This window comes from Neofelis nebulosa, chromosome 4, assembly GCF_028018385.1.
Source record: "Neofelis nebulosa isolate mNeoNeb1 chromosome 4, mNeoNeb1.pri, whole genome shotgun sequence".
In the NCBI taxonomy this organism is placed as follows: domain Eukaryota; kingdom Metazoa; phylum Chordata; class Mammalia; order Carnivora; family Felidae; genus Neofelis; species Neofelis nebulosa.
The window spans coordinates 110,826,515-110,848,239 of record NC_080785.1 but is presented as its reverse complement, the minus strand read 5'-3'; the positions used below and the strand labels follow the sequence as shown (position 1 = coordinate 110,848,239).

General features: G+C 46.8%; 1 protein-coding gene across 3 annotated transcripts in view; it reads right to left on the bottom strand.

Annotated features, from left to right (window-relative positions):
* The window catches only part of CHCHD6 (coiled-coil-helix-coiled-coil-helix domain containing 6), a 251,132-nt gene that overhangs the window by 226,788 nt on the left and 2,619 nt on the right, over positions 1 to 21,725 (bottom strand). For 2 of the 3 annotated variants that reach the window (XM_058725768.1, XM_058725766.1), the window contains exons 2-3: positions 3,942 to 4,071; positions 166 to 238 (exon numbers count right to left, since the gene is read on the bottom strand). In XM_058725768.1, coding sequence (XP_058581751.1) covers positions 166 to 238; positions 3,942 to 4,071 — 203 coding nt within the window. Of the gene's footprint in view, positions 1 to 165; positions 239 to 3,941; positions 4,072 to 11,986; positions 12,109 to 21,725 lie in introns of those variants that run through there. The other variant, XM_058725767.1, reaches the window with a different exon arrangement.

Genomic DNA, 21,725 nt, shown 5'->3' with positions numbered 1-21,725 from the left:
TGTTTCTTCACCTTAAACTAGGCCCAGCACCCCCTGTCCGGTAGGGTTCTCGTGCAGTGTAGGTAAGATAAGCGCTCAGACCTTCGGGCAAGGGGAAGATACCCCGAGAGGAGAGAACGCTCCATCAGAGCGCAGGGCCAGGGATGAATGGACACCTGGGCTTACCTCTTGAGGAAATCCTCCTCCACCCCCGAGGGCTGACGGCCACCACCATACTCAGACCTGGGCGGTTTGGAGTCTGCGAAGGGATGAGAAGAAAAGGCCAGTCAGCAGCTCCTCGGGATCAACGAAGGCATGGCAGTCACCTGGGAGAGGGCTCAGGAGGGCACTGCCCTGGATGGACACGCCTTACGGACACAGAACACACCCTTGACCCAGCCAGCCTGGAGAGGCACAGCCCGAAGACCATCTGCTCCCTCGTTCTTACCAGGACTGCTCACTGCCTGGGGCGAGCAGCAGGCACGGCCACTTGAGTGCCGTGTTCCCAACCCATCACTCCTCATTCTGCAATTACCTCGAATCTAGGTCATCTCCCAAACGCCGGCCCAGAAAGGCTGAGGGAACCCTCTCCTCTGCCTCATGCAGAAAGACCAGCCACCTGCATCCTTTTGAGGGGAGTAGTGGGGCAGCTCCTTCAGTGTTTCCCTTAGTAGCCCATTCTACAGATCTCTAGTCTTAAGAGTGGCAAACACCTCCACATCAGTAACATTTTATCTATCACTCCACCAGCATCACCTCTAATATTGTTAGAGGGGAGCTACCTCTTGACAGCCATGACCTTGGCAATTTCCAAGAAACCCAATCCACTCCACAGTCGCCACCACTTGGTGACACTGAAGGTTTTGTCACCCTTCCCTCTCCCCACCGCCTTCACCCTTCCCAAACCATCTTTCTGCCAAAGCTCAACACTTTCTGTGGCCTTGGCCACATGTCCCTCCCCTCCAACACAGGTTTCTAAAGCAGCAGAGTCTCAGACTGCACAAGAAAACTGCGAAAGAATCAGGCTTTGAGAATCCATGAGGACTTGCTATCCCTCTGCAAAGACCTGTTAAAGCATGCTGAATTCGGAGGCTCCAGCACTCAACCCTTCGGGGAGGCACTTCCAAAAGTAATCACCCTATGCTTCACGCTTGCAGACCACCGCTCACAGAAGGATGGGCATGGCTGTGCTCCGGCCAGTGCGGAGGGCACACCCAAGTGCCTTGTGGTAACATGCCAGGCTCTCAAATGGGAGTAAAAATTAGTAAACTGTTACCCGGTTTTTCCTTTGACATAAGGCTCCCTGTTCTTATTTGTTTACTTACAGCAGCTTTTATTGACATGTAACTGATCATAATTACTTTTGCTTTCCATACAGTTTTCTCTTGTCATAACTACAAAAATAACATATCTACCTGTGGCAGAGAATGCGACACTGACCCACACTCCCACCTTCCACGCAGGCGCCTGTCCACTTCCCTGCCCCCTTGGTGGCACTCACTATTTTACGTGTGTCTTTCACTATTAGCCAAGTGGAGAATCTCATCACGTTTATGATGATTTGTGCACATTTTCTACTAAGTTGTCACAGATCTTTAAGAACTCTCAATATTAGGACTATTACTACTCTGTCGTGTGACAATTCCCTAGTTTATCATTCATTCTTCATTTATTTTTTCTAAGTTGCCTAATTTCTTATAGTTACACTTCCCACTTTTTGTCTCAACTCAGGGTTTCTTCACTTGACGAAGTGCTTAGAAAATCTACTTATTGTACTTGTATGTACTATTATTGTACTCTTATGGTTTCGATTCGTACATTTAAATCTTTTATTTCCTCTGACATTTATTCTGAGGTATGGTGTGACATAAGGATTTAATTTTAACTTCTTTCTCTAATCTTGTTCCATCGCTAAAATAAAAGCAAACACTGATTTTAAAAGTAAAAATATCTTAAAATTAGTCAACTTCAAGACAGCCCATTTATGCTGACTATTCTTCAGCACTCAGAAACTCAAACTCACAATCGTTTAAACAGTAAAATACTTTGTTACAACTAAAACCAAATGACAAACGAACCAACACTCTTGCTCCCTGAACTGCTAAAACCTACCAAAGACTAAAACCAAGGCCTCTTTTAGCTTCTGAAGTCGAAACTGACGTGTGCATGATACATTTTGGCATTCTTGGCTTCTTTCATCACTTTTTCCCTCTCCCCAGTTAATTCAGTTTATGAAAGTGTACTGGGTGGGGCGCCTGGGTGGCTCAGTCGGTGAAGAGTCCAACTTCCGCTCAGGTCATGATCTCATGGTTCATCAGTGCGAGCCCTGCGTCAGGCTCTGTGCTGACAGCTCAGAGCCTGGAGCCTGCTTCTGATTCTGTGTCTCCCTCTCTCTCCGCCCCTCCCCCACTCATGCTCTGTTTCTCAAAAGTAAATAAATGTTAAAAAAAAATTTTTTTTAAGTGTACTGAGTTACAGCCCTCTTCAATCCCCTCTCTCACCAGCTGCTGTAGGTATCGGGGGAGCCACCCTTTTTGTTAAAGTAAAAGAGCGTCATGTGAGGGTTTCAAGAATCTCACTCACCCCTTCACTGATACTCAAAAAGATCTCAGGGCAGGTTCAGGAAGCCCTGAAGCAGACAATACAGGGAAGAGCTGGTAGAAGGCCTGGCCAGAGTCCCTGGCTGCAAGTATGCAGGCAGAGCTCTCTGGTCACTGCACAGAGGTCTGTGACCTGGCCCCTGAACACCACCCCAACAGCTCCCCTTTCCTCGCACTTTGTACTCCAGAGATAGCAAATCGCTTCGAGGGCCCCACACAGGCCAGGCTGTACCACACCTCTGGGCCTCTATTTATGCAGAGGCGAATACCTGAACCACTGCTCTATCTTTCAAAATCCAGTTTAAACATCATCTCCCCTTGAAGCCCCTCCCTAAAATAATGAGGCACTCCTCTGTGCTACCCTGGCCACAGGCATGCTTCTAGGACATCACGATACATGTACCCTACAGGGTTACACATCCAGCCCCCTCACTAGAGCCGTGAGCCGTAAGGGAGGCATCCCCGTGTACTCATCGCTGTGCCCCAGCACCGGGCACACGCGCCCTGATCCCCGGCCAGCAGTCAGCAAACGCTGAGTGGACAGGATACAGCTCCTGCCTTCTCCAATGTTACAACCTCATACGGAAGACTGGCAGAAAAGACAAGTTGCAGGCGATACCTAAGACCCAGCTTCTCATAAACAAGTGTTTATGGGACAGAGCAGCCGCGGCCCCAAGGACTTTCCTTGGGGGTAATATCTTAGTATTTCTGCACCTTATATCCTTTCTGAAATTGTCGCATTCCGTTGTTTGCTGAAAGTCATTCAGAGAAAAGCACAAATGTCCTCATCTGTTATGGGCCCCACAGAAGAGGGATAAATGAGCTCCGGCCAGCGTAGGCGTGGGAAGAGAAACTCCTGAAATGGGCAGGCTGGCGGGCCCTTCCAGGAGGCCACAGTGACCCATCCCAGCAGCCGGGCCAAGGACCACCTCACGTGAGGGCTTGCTTCGAGACGCTGAGGCCAATGCCCAAATCATGGCCTCAGTTCCCCCACGCTGCCCCGATTCCCATAAATCCCTGTCATTCTTTGAACCACGCCAAACAGTAACGGCAAAGCTTCTCTCGGGTCCTCAACAGCGACTTCTTACCTGCATTGCCGAACCAAGCCCTTCGGCCTCATTTGTCACTCACTGAGAAACTGGAACAGTGAGGCAAGCCGGTCTGGCCCCAGGCACACGCGCTCTGAGCAAAGGTGCTGTCATGCGCAGAAAGCCACACTCTCCCGAAAAGCAGTTACCAGAAACGTCACCCAGAGACAAACGGGAGCCACACTGGCTGTCAAATCTGTTCTGACAGGAAGGCTACTTGCCACCGCTTCCCCACCCCACCCCCGTCCCCCAGAGTCCCTGCAACCATCCATACCTTTCTCAGGGCCTTTGGAGGAGCCACCCGTAGAAGGCGTAGAAGGCGGAGGGGCAGGAGGCGGAGCTGGCTCCCCAGCTTTGCAAGGCTGGTTGGGATCCTTCATGCGGTTAACCACATTCTCAGACAGCTGGGGGAAGAGGTGAGGATGGGAAGAGAGGGACAGGGAAAAAGTTACATCATAAAAACCTCTGGAAATGCAGACTGCCCTTCATCCATGCCCCTGAGCGCACCACTTCCTCCAGACCAACTTCAATAACATAATCCTCCTCAAAACCTCTCAAGGTGGCCCAACGCCTCGCAGGTTGGTGCCAAAGCCCCGTGTGGGCCGCCCAGCGCACGTCCTCTGCCGGCTTTCCAGCTTTGTTTCCTGCTGCTCCCTGCACACACCCTGCATGCCACGGGGCCACCTTCCTCACCTCCTCCGCATTCATTGCGCGGCTCCTCTGCCCAGAACCACCAGCAGCGGTCCATCCCCAGTACGTCTCCACCTGTCCAAAACTTCCCCTTCCTTTGAGGGCATCTCAGTGTCCCTCCTCCACGGGACCTTGCCTGACAGCACCCAAGATAAGCATCCATTGTCCCCTTCCGTTTTACTCCCATCACAACACGTATGCTCTTAGGGAAGCACCGCAGGCCCTACCTGCCTCATCCAAAAGATGTGCAAACACCTGGAGGGCCGGGGCGACCTCCCACCCCCCACCCCGCCCCCATGTACCCCCGGCACCACACATAGAGCAGACATCGCAACCCGGCTGGACCCCTTCCACCATGGCTCCCGCTAAATGAAGACTGGATAACCGACGCTTTCATTCATTTCAGAGGAAGTGAAATAGGCATGAGGGTGTCATAAAACAGTTTACTGAAATGAAACAGCAAGCTAGGGATAAATCCAGAATAAAAACCCTTTAGAGTTCACTTCAGTAAATATTTATTAAGTACCTAATATGTGTAAGGCATCATAAAGCACAGTTGAGGGAAAAACGTTAAAGATGACTTTAAGACAAAAGCCATAATCAGCAACTCCACTTCCAGGTATCCAGCCGAGAAGACTGCTCCCACATGTACAGGGCAGAAATGGAATAGAAAAAAACAAAACAAAACAAAACAAAACAAAAAAAGGAAAAAACATAAATATGCAACAATACGGAACTAGTTAAGGAAATGATGGTGTACATCTTCTACGAAGTATTATGGAGCCACTAAGAAAGAATGAGGTAGGGGCACCTGGGTGGCTCAGTCAGTTAAGTGACCGACTTCAGCTCAGGTTATGATCTCATGTCTCGTGGGTTCAAGCCCTGCATCGGGCTCTGTGCTGACAGCTCAGATTCTGTGTCTCCCTCTCTCTGCCCCTCCCTTACACTCTCTCTCTCTCTCAAAAATAAATAAACATTAAAAAGAAAGAAAAGAAAGAAAGAAAGAAAGAAAGAAAGAAAGAAAGAAAGAAAGAAGGAAAGAAAGAAAGAGAAAGAAACAAAGAAACAAACAAAGAAACAAAGAAAGAAAGAGGTAGGTGTGCCTGGGTAAATCAGTTGGATAAGCGTCTGACTCGATCTCGGTTCAGGTCATGATCTCATAGTTCGTGAGATCGAGCCCCGCATCAGGCTCTGCACTGTTAGTGCAGAGGATTCTCTTTCTCCCTCTCCTTCTGCCCCTCCCCTGCTCGCTTACTCTCTCTCTCTCTCTCAAATAAACTTTAAAAAAAAAGAAAGAATGAGGTAAAACGTACAACTAACATGGAAGGGTTTAGGGGATAATGCTCCTGATTTTTTAAAGTCATAGAACCCTTTGTATAGCTCAATTTTTTTTTATTATTTTAGAGAGAGAGAGAAAGAATACATACACACAAATGCATGTATCTACTCAGAGGTAAACATCAATGAGGCTACACAGGAAACACAATGGGTACATCCTGCAAGTGGGCTCAGGGGCAGCTGGGGCAGGACATTCACTTTGGGCACTTGTGTGTTTTAAATTGTTTACCATGAACATTTGTTAGCAACAAAAGATTATAACAGTAATAACGGAGTCCCTCTAGTGTTTCAAATAAATACAAATTAAATAATTAACGGTATGGGGCAAGAGAAGACCAAGCGTATACAGCAGTGGAAGAAACTGAGAATCCAGAAATAAAGCTGTATATCTAAGTTCAACTGATTGACAAGGTGCCAAGACAATCTAATGGGGAAAGAACCCCCATTTGTCTCTTCAACAAATGGTGTAGGCAGAGCTGGATTTCGATATGTGAAAGAAGGAAGTTGAACACCTACCTCACACCGTATATAAAAAATTAACTCAAAATGGACTGGAGACCTAAATGTAGGAGCTAAAACAACATACAGGTAAATAAAAGGAAATATAAGGGGAAGTCTTTATGACCTTGGCTTTGGCAGTGAGTTTAAAGATATGACACCAAAAGCACAAGCAACCAAAGCAAATGAGGTTGTTTTGGACTTCCATCAAAATTTAAAAGTTTTATGTACCAAAGACCCAATAAAGCAAGTGACAAGGCAACCTACAAAATGGGAGAAAATATTTGCAAATCATACGTGTGACAAAGTCTATGTATCTAGAATAAGAGAACTCCCACAACTCAGTAATACAAAGAAAAATAACCCAATTTTTAAAATGAGCAAAAAGATATCTGAATAGATATTTCTCCAAGGATATATGAATGGCCAATAAGCAAATGAAAAGATGCTCATATCATTAGTCATTAGAGACATGCAAATTCAAACCACAATGAAATATCACTTCATACCCATTAGGAAGGCTATAATCAAAAAGTCAGAGGGGTGCCTGGCTCAGTCGGTTAAATGTCCAACTTTGGCTCAGGTCATGATCTTGCAGTTCATGGGTTCGAGCCCCACGATGGGCTCTGTGCCGACAGCTCAGGGCCTGGAGCCTGCTTCAGATTCTGTGTCTCCCTCTCTCTCTGACCCTCCCCCACTCCTACTCTGTCTCTCTCAAAAATAAATAAACATTAAAAAAAATTTTTTAAGTCAGATAACAAGTATTGCCAAAGATATGAAGACATCAGAACCCTTGTACACTGCTCATGGCAATATAAAGTTCTACAGCCACTGTGGAAAGCAGTCTGGAAGTTCCTCAAAAGGTTAAACAGAGAATTAGTATATGATCCAGCAGTTCCGTTCCTAGGCATCTACTCAGGAGAAGTGAAAATATATATCCCCACAAAAATTTGTACATGAACATTCTTGTCAGCATTATCCATAAGAACCAAGAAGTGGAAAGAACCCAAATGTGCTTCAACTGATGAATGGAAAAGTAAAATGTAGTCCATCCAACAAGGGAACATTATTTGGCCGTAAAAAGGAATGAAATACTGATACTCACTACAAAATGCATGAAACCTGAAACCATTACACTAAGGGAAATAAGCCAGACATACAAAGCAACATATTGCATAATTCCACTTCTTTGAAATGTTTAGAATAGGCAAATTTCTAAAGATAAAAAGTAGATTAGTGGTTGCCTTCAGCTTGAAGGAACAGGACAAGTGAGGACTGATAGCCTGAAGGTAAGAGATGGGGGAGGGGCTGATTAAAATGTTCTAAAAACTATTATGATAGTTACACATACCTATGAAAATTCTAAAAACCACTGAAGTGTGCACTTTAAATGGGTGAGTTGTTGGGGTGCCTGGGTGGCTCAGTCAGTTAAGAGTCCGACTTCAGCTCAGGTCATGATCTCGTGGTTCATGAGTTCGAGACCCACGTCAGGCTCTGTGCTAATAGCTTGGAGCCTGGAGCCTGCTTTGGATTCTGTGTCTCTCTCTCTCTATCTGCCCCTCCTCTGCTCGCTCTCTCTGTCTCTGTCTCTGTCTCTGAAAAATAAATAAACATTAAAAAAAGTTTTTTAATGGATGAGTTGTATGGTATGTGAGTCGTATCTCAATAAAGCTGTTATAAAGAAAAAGAGAGAACCAAAGACAAAAATGAGCAGTCTAGACAGGATGTCACTCAGCAAAAGCAGGTTGTCCCAGGGAAGGTGTACCTGTGCTGGTTCCTGAGGGGTGGAAGCAGGATTTGACAGGACAGAAGCTACCGTGTATTGGGGGGCAGGGGGTACCTCACACGGTGCAGGGTGCGGTGCGGAGAGAAGAGGCACAGACAGAGACCAGTGTGCCTGCAGCAGTAAGCTCATTGTGGAAGGTGTGGGCTATAAAGAGGACTTGGATGAGGCTGGTACTGAGAGGAGCTTCGAAGTCAGACAGAGGGGCTCCAACAATCGCAGGGCGTGGCTGAAAGTTTGGGGGCCAGGAAGGAACACAGGCTGTGTTTTTAGAGGATGAATTGCAGTGCTATAGGGAGCCCTTGGGAGCGTGGAGCGGGCCCTTGGTCATGAAGTGACAAGGGCCTGTGGCACCAGCAGTGGCGGCGGCGGCGGCGGCAGCGGCGTCGGCGGCGGCAGCATGGAATGAAAGGCTTTGCCTGGCGCTGCCTCGGGAAGAACAGAGGAGAGCGCAGAGTTAAGAAGAAGGAGTTCTGATCTGTAGTTAGTGGGAAAACTTGAGAATACCAGAAACAAGGAAATCAAGAATAGGGTATTTTGAAAGAGCAGCAAATGAGCTGGGATGTGGATACAAAATCCCAGACGAGAAAACGGAAAGAGCCCTTAGGATCTTTTGGCTCACTTCGTTACGGCCACGGCGATGAAGGCCTGAGATAAGTCAACACACTGGAAGGCGAAGGGGCAGTTCTCCAGCGCAGCCTGCCCATTTCTTGCGCAAAGCAGCTGCACAGAGGGCCAAGGTGGGACACCAGGTGGGGTGTGAGGCGACAGCAGAGCTGAGGTGCAGTGTTCTTCCAGGAGGTGGGGACACGGAGCTGGTTCTCAACAGCGAACACAGGCTGCACGGAAAGGTTTGGGTGGTGCGCTGGAACCAGCTCGTGAGAGCTGAGTTTTAAATTTCCAGGAATTTTGCAAGCTGGTTGACTTCATGACAGGAGCTTGAAACTGGCCACGACTGGGGAGTCTGTCCACCACAGAAACTGGCAAATACTACATAGCAGGGTCCTTTCTTGGGTAGAGATCTGATGGAACTTTTACCAGCACACCACGGGGCATCAATCCCCTCACCCCTCCTTCTGCAAGCAGACCCTGCGAGAGGCCCCAGTCCTCTGAGGGACAGGGCGTGCGAGAGCACTGAGTGGTCCTAGAATCTACACGGGTGTGGGTGAGGCATTAATGGCATGTGTGATGCTCATGAAAGAGGCAGCCACAGCAGGTAAGGCCCCAATCCTTGCTGTGGAAGAGGGTCACATGACCAGCAAGAGCATGCCCTGCACACACACAGAAGACCACAGTAGAGCAGCCACGTGGGGACCAGAGGAAGCAGCCTGGCCGAGGGCACTGTAACTACAGTCCAGTTTCCTTCCTCAAGTATCTGCTTATGAAGCACTCACTGCATGATAGCAGTGTTCTGGAAGCCGTGGGTGAGAAGAAACAGCAATGAAACAGCAGTCAAAGAGACATGGCCCCTGATTCGTGGAGCTTACATTCTCATGGGAAGTGAGACAATAAAGAAGTAAACAGACAATTTCACATATCCTATTTCATCCAAACTAAGACTCGATCAACTGTAAATCACACTGCTTTTCAAATAACCTCAAGAAAGACAAAAAAAAGACACTAAGGAAATGAACATTCCACCTATTACAGGACACCCTATCCCACAGATGTTAAAAACCTGTGTCTTAAAGATCAGCAAAGCACGTCAGGAGACAAGTGCTAGGAATGAATAAAATACAGAATCACAGTGATGGGGGCATGGGGGGCAGCACAGGAAGCCACAGGCACAGGCGATGGCCCCTCAGAGGCGAAGACAATAATGTTAAAACTCCCGCCCCAAATGAGGAGGCCTGACCACATGTACATGTTGAGATCCTGGAGAAAACAATCTGGTGCCAAGCAGAGATGCGAGTAAGTGCAAAGCCTCTGACAAGAACAGAGCCTGGCATGTCCAAGTGCCTAACAGAAGGCCAGCGTGTGAGGAGAATGGGACCAGATGACCAGGCCAAGGCGGCAGGGAAAGGCAAGACCACAAGCCCCGGCAGAGCAACATGAGAAGCCCAAATGTGACTCAAGGACCAAGGAAGCTATGGTGGGGTTCTACACAGGTGACTCACGGGCTCCGATTTCTTCATCCCAGCCTGGGGGGCATCCACTGAACCACACTACTTGGTGAGTAAGGGGTTAAGGAAAACATTGGCAAGCTTCTTGTTGGCAGTAGGAGATTTGTAATATTTTTTAATGTTGCTACAAAATACAGCAAGTAATATTTTAATCAACAAATATACATATACACACAGTAGTCATGCGAGAATAAACACCATCTGGGCAAGGCTCCCTGTACCAACAGAACCAGAATGGGGGCCTCTGGAGCCAGACGGGTCTGGGAGCTCTGGTGCCAGAGGCCCACTGGTCACTGTGCCATCTGAGGGGGCCAGACAGGGTCCTGTGTGGTCAGGAGACAGAGGGCCACGTCCAGAGCAGTGCAGGGACACAGGAGTGCTACCTGCGCTCTGCTGTGTGGCCTGGACCTGCCCAGTTCTTTGGATTCTCTGAGCATCACATCTCTCACCCACAAAACGGGGGTCCCTTGAGCCTGGACTGACTGTGATACAGCTCAGGAGTTAAGGGCTTCGTGGTCAGGCAGGCCTGCGTTTGAATCCCATCTAAGCTACTTACTCACTGCGTGACCTTGGGTAGGGGACTTCTTACCTCTAAATCAGTTTCTTCATCTGTGAGATGGAAATAATTAGTGGTACAGACTGCGGGGCTGTTGTGCAGATTAAATGAAGCAATCTACACCAAGCAGTTGGCACAGAGTAAACAAACAATATCAGCTATTATGGGAAACTGCAAAGCAGTACACAAATATTAATTACCACCCATACGAGGCACTTACTGAGTGTGCAAAAATGCATGAGCTAATCGATAACAGTAACAATGGTTAACATCTGCCGCGTACTACAAACTGAGTGTTCTGTGTTCCACGTGTAGCTTTGTGACCTTGACCAGGTTTCTTCCCTCCTCTTCCATCATCTGTACAAAAGTCGGGCAGATTCTTTTTAAAGCACCCTCCAGCGCACAACTGGTGGCTCCAATCTGGACCTGGCCTCAGCCTAGAGTGACACAGGGACTCAGGGGAGGGGACCCGTGCTGCCTCCAAAGGGGCACATTTGCCTGATGCCTGCCCGAGTCTCCGGGGACAACCGGGAGCCCGAGAAGGCACGCATGCATGGACACCTCACCACTTCTGTCCTAACACACGGGGCCAGGCACCCAGACCACACTGCCCAACCATCACCACTCCCTGACGGCAACCAAAACACGTCCCTCACCCAAAAGCGCTGAATTTCTAGGCCGGTTCCCAAAGAGGGGGCAGGAGGCTTCTTTCTCAAACCACACAGGTCTGTGAGTAAGTCAGGTGGCCACCTCACAGCTAAAAGGCCAGGGAGAAGGGTGCTGCTTTACCAAACACATGTAGGTACTGCCCATTTCTGATGGAAGAACAGCGACCCACGAGACCTAACACACGTGACCACCTGCTTGCCATTGCTCCCACCAGAAGACAAGTTCCATGGGAGCAGGGAGTCTGCTGTACCGCCCTCGCTGTATCTCCCGCGCCCAGAAAGTGCCCAACTCAACTATTTGTTAAACAAGGGAACTAAAGAAATATTTATTAAAGGCCCAGGTCCACAACACCAAGCTACTCTGATGGAGTATATCAAGAGATAACAGCTGAGAACTTTGTACACAAAGAGCTGACGGTCAGACAGGGTGGGTAAGGCGCACTGGCACAGAGAACACAAGGTGCAGGCTATCAGTGAGAGGCCTGAGCCAGCACGCCCAGGAGCTCTCCCAAAGGAGCCTAAGTGTCAGCTGGAAGAGAGAGCGCCTGAGACGGGCCTGAAAAGTAAAAAGAGGACGTGGAGAAGGGTGGGGGGTCAAGAGGTGTTCCAGAGAGGAAGGGTACAAGGAAGGCACAGCGGGAGAAGTCCAAGGTTTGGCCTCACCGAGCACAGGTCCATGAAGAAAGTAGGACGTGGAGGGCTGGTGGGCTCCCCGCCACCGGGAGGGCCTTGAACGACAAGAGGAGAATGGAATTTATTCTGCCATCAACTGGGAGCCGCTGACACTTTCCAAGCAGGGCCTCAGTCGCAATCTTCTCTTCACACAGAATACCCTGGCAAATCTGCAAGAAGGGCAGAGGTCACAGAGGGCCAAAGGCAGGGTCGCTGCTACAACAGTGCACGTCCGGAGTAGGAGGGCTGGGAAGTGTACCTCTGCAGGAGCTGGGGAGGATGTGGTGGCAAAAGACTCCACGCAAGCGAAATAACTGGAGACCTGGCATCTGAATGCGTGCACAGGGCAAGTGAAAAAAGCAATTTACAAAGTGGTATAGGCAGTATGTTCTCATTTGTGCTATAAAAAGGGAAAGAGCGGGCTTGTCTATGGAGGCTTGGGAAAAGCCTGAAAGGATGCAGGAGAAACTATGAACAGTTGGCATTTAAAAATAAGACGCATCTTGCAAGAAGCCTTAAAGGAAAAACGAGGGAAAGATGACAGCAAGGCCCAGACCCGGCTCGCTGGAGAGGAGGCACCATCGCTGGGCCGAGAACTGCTCTGCAAGTGTGTGGTGCTCCAAATCCATTCGGGCAGCTCTGTTCCCAGGCAAGTAAACCAACTACACAGGACACTGGGAGAGGTTGCATGTAAAGAAAGATATTAGGGACTCCCTGGCATCAGAGTGCCACGGGGCTGACCAGAGAGCAAGCGTAACGCCTCCACACTCCAGAAGGGGGCAACAAAGCTCACAGTTGGGGCAGAGGAACTTCCGACCTAGGACAGGGGGTCCTATTCCAAGATAATGAGAAAAACAGCCTACCTAATTAATATTCACTGAGCGAGCTCCACAGGCCAGGCCCCAAGCTAAGTGCATTCCCATTTTACAGAAGAAGACACTGGAGTCAGGGAGGTGAAACAACTCACCCAAGATCGCAGAAAGTCTTAAGTGCTAAGTGCTCAGGCCAGGACTTGGATCCGAACCCTGGCCACCTGCACAAGGGAAAGCAGTAACTGAGAGCCACTGTGGGGTGGCAAGTAACCATGTGCACAGAATGGCCAATTCAAGAAAAATAAAAATAATTTGCAGGTCACATTTCCCCCATTGATGATGCTTTATGGAGCCTCTGGATAGGGGGTGGGAGGGAGAGCTTGTATGTACTCATAAAACACACAGCCTACTTAAATTAGGAGAATGTCAATATGAAAAATTAGCACTTTGTTAGGCTTAACGTGTTACTCATCCAGACACATCTAGAAGTAGCAATGCGGAGGCAGCTTCCTAAGCATTATTCTTTGCATTAGCAAATGCTCTGATGTTCAAATGAGTTCACGGCACCGGCTCATTTATGAGAAGAGGCGGCATCCTGCTCACGGAAGAATGGACAAGGTGTGGTGCAGAGAAGTGGCTTGCCCGAGTTCTCTGGTGACTCAGCAGCCACTAGGCCTGCACAGCCACGGTCGAGGCCGCTCGCTGCAACATTTTCTGAGGATGCGCTGGGTGCCAGGAGATAAACTGGGGCTCACTGCTCTCTCCAAGCTGGGCCTAGGGCTTCTCCAGTCAGGCTGAGTACCTGGGGAAGTTTCCAGAAGAATGAGTTCACAGGTAGTCAGGTCTGTCCGTGGCTCCTGATGCCCAGACTCCCCAAGCCCCTTGAAGGCACTGCCCGATCTTGTGGTTCTAAAAAGATTTGTCTCCTTGCCTAAGGCTGTTGCCTTGGAGATTCTGTTCACTAGTCTTTCAGTTTTCTATGAGCTGAAATTAGATCCACCGGCTGCTCACCACAGATTTAAATCCCAGAATGTCAGAACAAGAAGAGCCCTTGGAGACCTCCTCCACTGAGCGTGGCAAACACAAATGCCCACAGGTGTGAGGCAAGTGACAGAATTAGTAGAATGGGCCTAGTAGGAAAAGAACACAGTGCAAGGACAACATGGTGGGGACAGCGGTGAGAGCACATGCCCCTCAGAAAGGGCAGCTACCTCGTAACTCGGGGAAAGTTATTGCCATATGGGAATGTGGACCAGACTTTCCATTTGTCCCCCAAAGAGCTAAAAATTGAATTTATGTAAAGCCTCCGAGCTTTAAATGTTGGCAATCAATTCGAATCAATTAATTCCACAAAGTTTCTGGACTCGTGGTTTGGGGCAAAAAAAAACGGCTCTGGGCTAAATACTGGGGACAGAAAGACAAACAGATGTGGCTCCTACTCACGGGGCAGGAAGGGAGTAAGCAAGGAAGAGATCATCTCTGCCCAAGCAGGAAGCACTGGGAAGTGAGCACAGTCTGCAAGACCCAGGACAGGGACGACCCAGGGTGAGGGCATGACATCAGAGGGTGCCTTTCGGAAGGTGACACTTGAACTGGTCCTGAGGATGACAAGGAGTTTAGCCAGTCACAGGGAAAGAAAATACTGCAGACAGAGGGGAACAGAGTCACAGGCAGCTCAGAGTACAGAAGAGCAGGTATCCTCCCTACCAACATGTTCAGAGGCAGAAAAGGCGACAGCAGACGGCCCCCGTGAGCCAGACCCAGGAACCTGCCTTTAACCAAAGGGAATGACACAATTAGCTTTAACTCTGCACAATCACTGACACAACCAGCCAGTAAGGGGCACTGCCCCAGAGTGCAGGACGGATGAAACAAGTGGGAAAGGAGATGAACTTTTCCCCGATATGCCTCCTTTGGAACTGCCTGAATTTTATCATCATTTGCCTGATGATAAGTAAAATTTGTGTTGTTTTCTTTTTAATTACCCTGCTGGCACCAGGACAGAGAGGTTTGTGGGAGACACGTCTATAGAGAGAAAGAACAATTTATCAGGTGGTCAAGAGAAAACAGAATGGGGAGTTAGCTAGGACAAAAGCAAAAACAGAGAAATGGTTAGAAGGGAAAACGCAACATCTGTCATTAAACATAGAGAACAAAGGGATGTGGGGTCCAGGTTTCTGGCGGAGGAGCTAGCTGGCTGGAGCCATCCAAAGCTTAACAAACAAGAGCGATTTCGAGGGAAACAGAGGAGGGGACGCAGGTGGGTTCTGGCGGATATAGTGAATTACATGCACCCATGAAACATGCAACGGGACAGCTCTGGGTTAGATGTTTAGAATCCAAAAGTCAACAGCTCATGAATGAGGATGAAAGAGAATGGCCAGGGCGCAGAAGGGAAAGAAAGCTGAACTAGGAAACATTCTGAAGCCTCCACCAGCCGCAGAGAAAACAGCAGAGGCGGCAGGTTTGATCTGGAAACCAGAGCTGCTGCAGCACAGCGAGCAGGGACCCCCCACCAAGAGGTGGAAAAGGTAGACTGGAAACCTGAAGGATCAAAGATGCTTCTAGTGCAGCGGCTTTACCTCCCCAATGAGGGAGGTGACCCAAGATGAACTTAGTAAGAGTTAGAGTTAACAACTATCCTTATATTTACATGACTTTATAGATTTTACTTTTATGGAGAAAGATCTCCCACATCGTACTGTGACACAGTTAGGGAGAATTAGGGGGGAATTTCATCTTATACCGGGGTTATATTCAAAAGTCAGACAAGGTAAAACAGAAATCACCTTAACTCTTACACTATTTACATTTCATTCCTGGTTATACCACAGTACTATTAAAAGAAAACTTGAAGAACGTTCAAGAAACCCCTGAAAGTTGCTAAGTCTGCCCCTAAAGTACAGCGTGGTTGTGTGCCCAGCCCTTTACTGTCCTTGACCATAGTGAGTTCGGGCACCCTGGAGCCAGGTGAATGGAGGGCACGCACTACCCAAGTCTTCTGTCTTTCAGATGGTCCTCTGCTCCTCGGCAGCTGACAGGGGGAAAGACAGAGAAACGGTAAATGCTCTGCTTCCCTGCGGAGTTGGCTCCACCTCACCGCGTGTCAGACGTGATGTTGGGGACGCATCAAAAAGAGTAACACCTGGTAGAGCGCCCAGCCCGGGGACTGGCACACGACACGCGCTTGACATCCAGACCCGTATACTGCTCACAGAAAACGGTGGAGAACTCGGCCGTCCATGTCCTGACTTGCCACGCTGGCATTTTCTGTTGTGGCCCCATCAACTACAATCCCCCAAATGGTCAGCCAGATAGAGTACAGAGGCTGGGAAAGACAGGAGAGGATTTGTGATCCAACCCTTTCCAGGCACCTACACTAAACAGGTCCGTCTTGCATATAAGGAGAGAGACTTACTGCTCTGAGTGTCAAAGCTCCAGGCCAGAGCTTCCTGAGACAGTTGGTTCACCATGCTGCCTCTAAGCAGCCAACTAAGACGAAGGATGTATGATATGCAGCATCAACATTCATGCTGAGACTCAAGAAACATATCACAGGGCAATACCAAGGTGAAAAGGAAGTCTGCTGCATACAAATGGAACAAGTCTGTGTTAAAGCTGGAACTGTAACAAGCAGAAGGGTAAAATTCTCAAGTGCAGCTGCCAAAGATCGCCAGCTTGGCTAAAAGTACCATCAGTTCATTAATCCAAGCGTGCAATCCAACACGCACACACAAATGAGCCAGACACTGAAATAAATAAAAGTCTTTGCACTCCAAGAGCCTACAAACAACAAACAGGATATAATAACAGAGAGGAAGAGGTGACCAAGATTATTTAAAAATATCAATCTTAGAAAAGGCAACAATGAAAAACCTACAGCTAACATACTTAATGGTGGAAGACGGAATGTTTTCTATCTAAGTTCAGGAGCAGGGCAAGGGCATTCACTGTCACCACTTCTATTCAATACTGTATTGGAGGTTCTAGCCAATGCAACAAAGCCAGAAAATTAAAGAAAGGGCATCAGACTAGAAAGGAAGAAGTAAAATTTTCCTTATTTACAGTCAGCATCATTCTATCTATATAAAATCATAAGGAATCCACAGAAAAAAACAACTTGGATAAATGAGTTCAGCAAGGTTGCAGGATACAGGATCAACATACAAAAATCAATTGAATTTCTATATACTAGCAATGAAGAATACAAAAGTTAAATTAAGAAAACAATTCCAAAAGTTAACTTAAAAAAACAATTACATTCAGGCATCTGGGTGGCTCAGCCGTTAAGTATCTGACTTCGGCTCAGGTCATGATCTCACAGTTCATGAGTTCAAGTCCCACATCAGGTGAGCACAAGCCCCGCTTCAGGTGAGCACAAGCCCCACTTCAGGTAAAACATGAGCCCTGGGTAAGCCCTGCTTCTCTCTCTTTCTTTTCTCTTCTCTCTCTTTCTCTCTGTCTCCCTCTCTCTGCCCCTCATGGGATTCTCTCTCTCTCTCTCTCAAAAAAAAAAAAAAAAAAAGAAAAAAGAAAAGAAAAGAAAAGAAAAAGAAAAAACAAAACAATTATATTCATTTTAGTATCAAAAAGAAAAAATACTTGGGAATAAACTTAAGAAAAGAAACATAAGATTTGTTCATTAAAAGTATAAAACATTGCTGAAAAAAATTTTTTTAATCTAAATAAATAGAGACTTCATATTCACATATTGGAGGATTCCATGTTGTTGAAATGATGATTGTTGGGGCACCTGGGTGGCTCGGTTGGTTGGGCATCTGACTTCGACTCAGGTCATGATCTCACGGCTCATGGGTTTGACCTCACGGGCTCTGTTCTGACAGCTCAGAGCCTGGAGCCTGCTTCAAATTTTGTGTCTCCATCTCTCTCTGCCTCTTCCCCACTCGCACTGTGCCTTTCTCTCTGTCTCTCAAGAATAAACATTAAAATAGAATGGCAATTCTCCCCCAAAGTAATCTAGATTCAACACAAACTCCATCAAAATCCTAAGAGTTTTTTTTTTTTTTTTACAGAAGTTACCAACTGATCCTAAAATGTTATGTGGAAATGCAACAGACTCAGAATAGCCAAACCAATCTCAAAAAAAAAAAAAAAAAAAAAAAAAAAATTGTATTTCCTAATTTTGAAACTTACTACAAAGCTACAATGATGATAATGTTGTAGTAGCATAAAGATAGACATATAGCATATAGATCAATGGAACTCTCAACAGAATTGAGAAACCAGAAATAAACCCTTATGTTTATGGTCAATTGATATTCACGAAGGTCCCAAGGTAATTCAAGGGGGAAAGGATAGTCTTTTCAACAAATGATGTTTAGAAAAATTGGATATGTCATGCAAAAAAAGATGGCCTTTAGATTAGGGTTCAGTGAACTCTAGTGCTTGAGCCAAATCTAACCCAACACTTGATTTTATAAGTAAAGTTTTATTAGAACATAGCCACACTGATTTGTTTATACACTGACTGTGGCTTCTTTAACCCTATAATGGCAGAGTTGAGTAGAAGTGATAGAGACCTTCTGGTGAGCAAAACAGAAAGTATTTACTAACTGGTCATTTACAGAAAAACTTTGCCAACCCCCGATTTAAAGCCTTACCTCATAACATATAAAAATTAACACAAAATGGATCATAGAACTAAATATAAAAGCCAAAACTATAAAACTCTCAGAAATATAGGAAAAAAAAATTCATAACCTTGGGTCACACAAAGATTTCTAAGATATGAAGCACAACCAATAAAAGAAAAAACTGATAAATTAAACTTCATCAAAATTACAAGGTTTGTACTTCAAAAAAGACACCAATAAGAAAATGAAAAGACAAGCCACACCTTGGGAGAAAATATTTGCAATTTGTAATACGATAAAAGACTCATATCCAGGGGCGCCTGGGTGGCTCAGTCGGTTAAGCGGCCGACTTCAGCTCAGGTCATGATTTCACGGTCCGTGAGTTCAAGCTCCTCGTCGGGCTCTGTGCTGACAGCTCAGAGCCTGGAGTCTGTTTCAGATTCTGTGTCTCCCTCTCTCTGACCCTCCCCCGTTCATGCTCTGTCTCTGTCTCAAAAATAAATAAATGCTAAAAAAAAAAAAAATTAAAAAAAAAGACTCATATCCAGCATTAAAAAAATCGTGTAACTCATAATAAAAAGACAAACAACCCTAGTAAAAGTGGGCAAAAGATCCGAATAAATATTTCACCAAAGAAAATTTATGGATGGCAAATAAACCCATGAAAAGATGTTCAACACGATTAGATACTTGCATGTAAATTCATGCCACAGTGAAATTCATGCCACATGTAAATTCAAGCCACAGTGAAATACCATTTCATACCCACTAGAATTGCTACAATCAAGAAAACAAACAGTAAGTGTTGGTGAGGATGTCGAGAAGGCGGAACCCTCATCTACTGCCAGCAGGAATGTAAAATGGTACAGCCGCTTCAGAAAACAGTTTGACAGTTTCTTAAAAAGTGAAACCTAACAACTCACTGAATTCATAAGCAGAATGACCCAGCAACTCTACCCTTAGGTATCTATGCAAGAAAAATGAAAATATAGGTCCGCCAAAAAAAAAAGTTGTATGCAAATGTTCACAACATTATTCATAATATAAAGAACCAGAAGCAATTCAAATGTCCACCAACTAGTGACTGGATGAACAAAATGCAGGACAGCCAGGCAATGAGATACTACTCGGCAATAAAAAGAAACAAGCTGCTGATATATGCTACATCAACAAACCGACACCAAAAACATTGTGCTCAGTGAAAGAAGCCAGACGTCAAAGATCTGAGTGCATTCATATGACATGTCCAGAAAAAGCAAACTCAGAGCAACAGAAGGATTAATGGTTACCTGGGGCGGGGCGTGGGAGTGGGGACTGACTGCAAATAGGCACAAACGATCTTTTTAGGTCTTGAGAATAAATGTTCTAAAATCTGATTGTGGTGACAGTTGCTCAACTCCATAAGTCTGCTAAAAATCATTCAAATGGGTGAATTTCACATGTAAAAGACATCTCAAAAATATGATTTTAAAAACAGAGAAGAGGGGCGCCTGGGTGGCGCAGTCGGTTAAGCGTCCGGCTTCAGCCAGGTCACGATCTCGCGGTCCGTGAGTTCGAGCCCCGCGTCAGGCTCTGGGCTGATGGCTTGGAGCCTGGAGCCTGTTTCCGATTCTGTGTCTCCCTCTCTCTCTGCCCCTCCCCCGTTCATGCTCTGTCTCTCTCTGTCCCAAAAATAAATAAAAAACGTTGAAAAAAAAAAATTTTTAAAACAGAGAAGAAAAACCACCACCATCAGAGAATATCTTTCCAAAGCGCCACTCTTGATTAGAGACCTGCAGTGTTGCCTCCAAGGTAACACATGGACAAGCCCTCCCTGGCGATTCGGGACCTATCACCTGTCTAGCCTCAGTGCCTGGCCAGCTTTCAACATCCCGACCCCTCTGTCGCTGGCCAAGCACATGGCGTGTGGAGCCGGAATGAGACTCCAACTCTACCCCTAACTAGCTGCGCCCTTGGGTTACTTGGCCTCCTTGAACCTATGTCACATCTGAGATGTGGACAACAGCTCACAAGGTCAGCAGGAGGGGGATATCTGAGCTAGTGCTCAGAAAACACAGCACAGATTGCATGCTTCTCATGGCTGGCTCGGGCACATCTCCAGCGTCCCCCGCTCAGAGCGGCAGTGTCCGCCATCCCACTGCAAGCAAGGATCTCCGTTACTCTGCACACTTTTGTTTCCTTCAGAGTACTTGCAGCTTTTTCTTCCTTTGCCTCTTTTTTCCTTTCTTGGTCTGTTCTGACATTGGGCTGAGGTCTCCATGAGGGTAAGGACCTTATGCTTTGTCCCTGATGGCCTCTGCAAAGCCAGGCCCAGTGCTTGGCGAGTAATCTGTGTGCAGTAAGCATTTGCTGAGGTGACGGATAAATTGTGGCTACAGGTACAGTGTTCAGGCGTATGGCTTCTCTGGCAGGGGTGTGTTTGGGGACTGTTTCTTGTGCCTCTTCTACATCCTCCTTGGTCCTCCCCTCGGCAGTGGTCCAGACTTGCCTCATGAAAGCAAGGAATGATGGCAAATGTGATGTAGCCAAGACAGCGTGATGGGTCTGGGGACACAGCTATCATGCAGCCGGCCAGGAAGTGAGTTGGGAAGAGTAGCAGCCAAGCAGCTGGAAAGGGAAAAGGCTGGAGAACAGTGGAGTCTAGACGTTGAAAAGCAACCAACTTCAGCTGAGTTACCAAATACGGCTGCTTCCATGGGGCAGAGAAGTGAGCACACACAGGACATTATTGTCATGTGTGAACCTTCTCTCATTGGAGGATAAGGTTAAATATACTGGCTAAAATGAGATCTTTATGTATTTCACACATGCCTGCTCTGAAAACTGGAGTTGCATATAATTGCAGCATTTTGCATTAATTAAATTTCTCTTACCTTCCGTGGAATTAGGGCTTGAACTCAATATGTAAATTTATGCAAATAAATGTGCAAAGGAGCAAGGCCCTAGCACTGAATCTTAAGGGAACTTGAGTACTTTCCAGGATCAGGGCCTGGGGATTAAATACAAGTAGTCTTTAAGAATATTTAACTTTCTCTGAAGGACCTGGGGCAGATACTCTTCTTCGGCACCTACTTTCTACTTAAACTAACTTCTCATTTGGTTCATCCAATGATCTATACTGATTTTTTACTTGCCTGCTTAAGGACAAGGTGGACTCCCCAACTCTCAAGTAACTCTGCTAGTAGAAAAAGCCCCCACAACAGGACACTTCATTGCCATCACCTCCTTTCTCAAATCTCCCTCTCCCAAACCAGGCACGCAAGTGGAAGGAAGGAAGGAAGGAAGGAAGGAAGGAAGGAAGGAAGGAAGGGGCTCTCATATGAT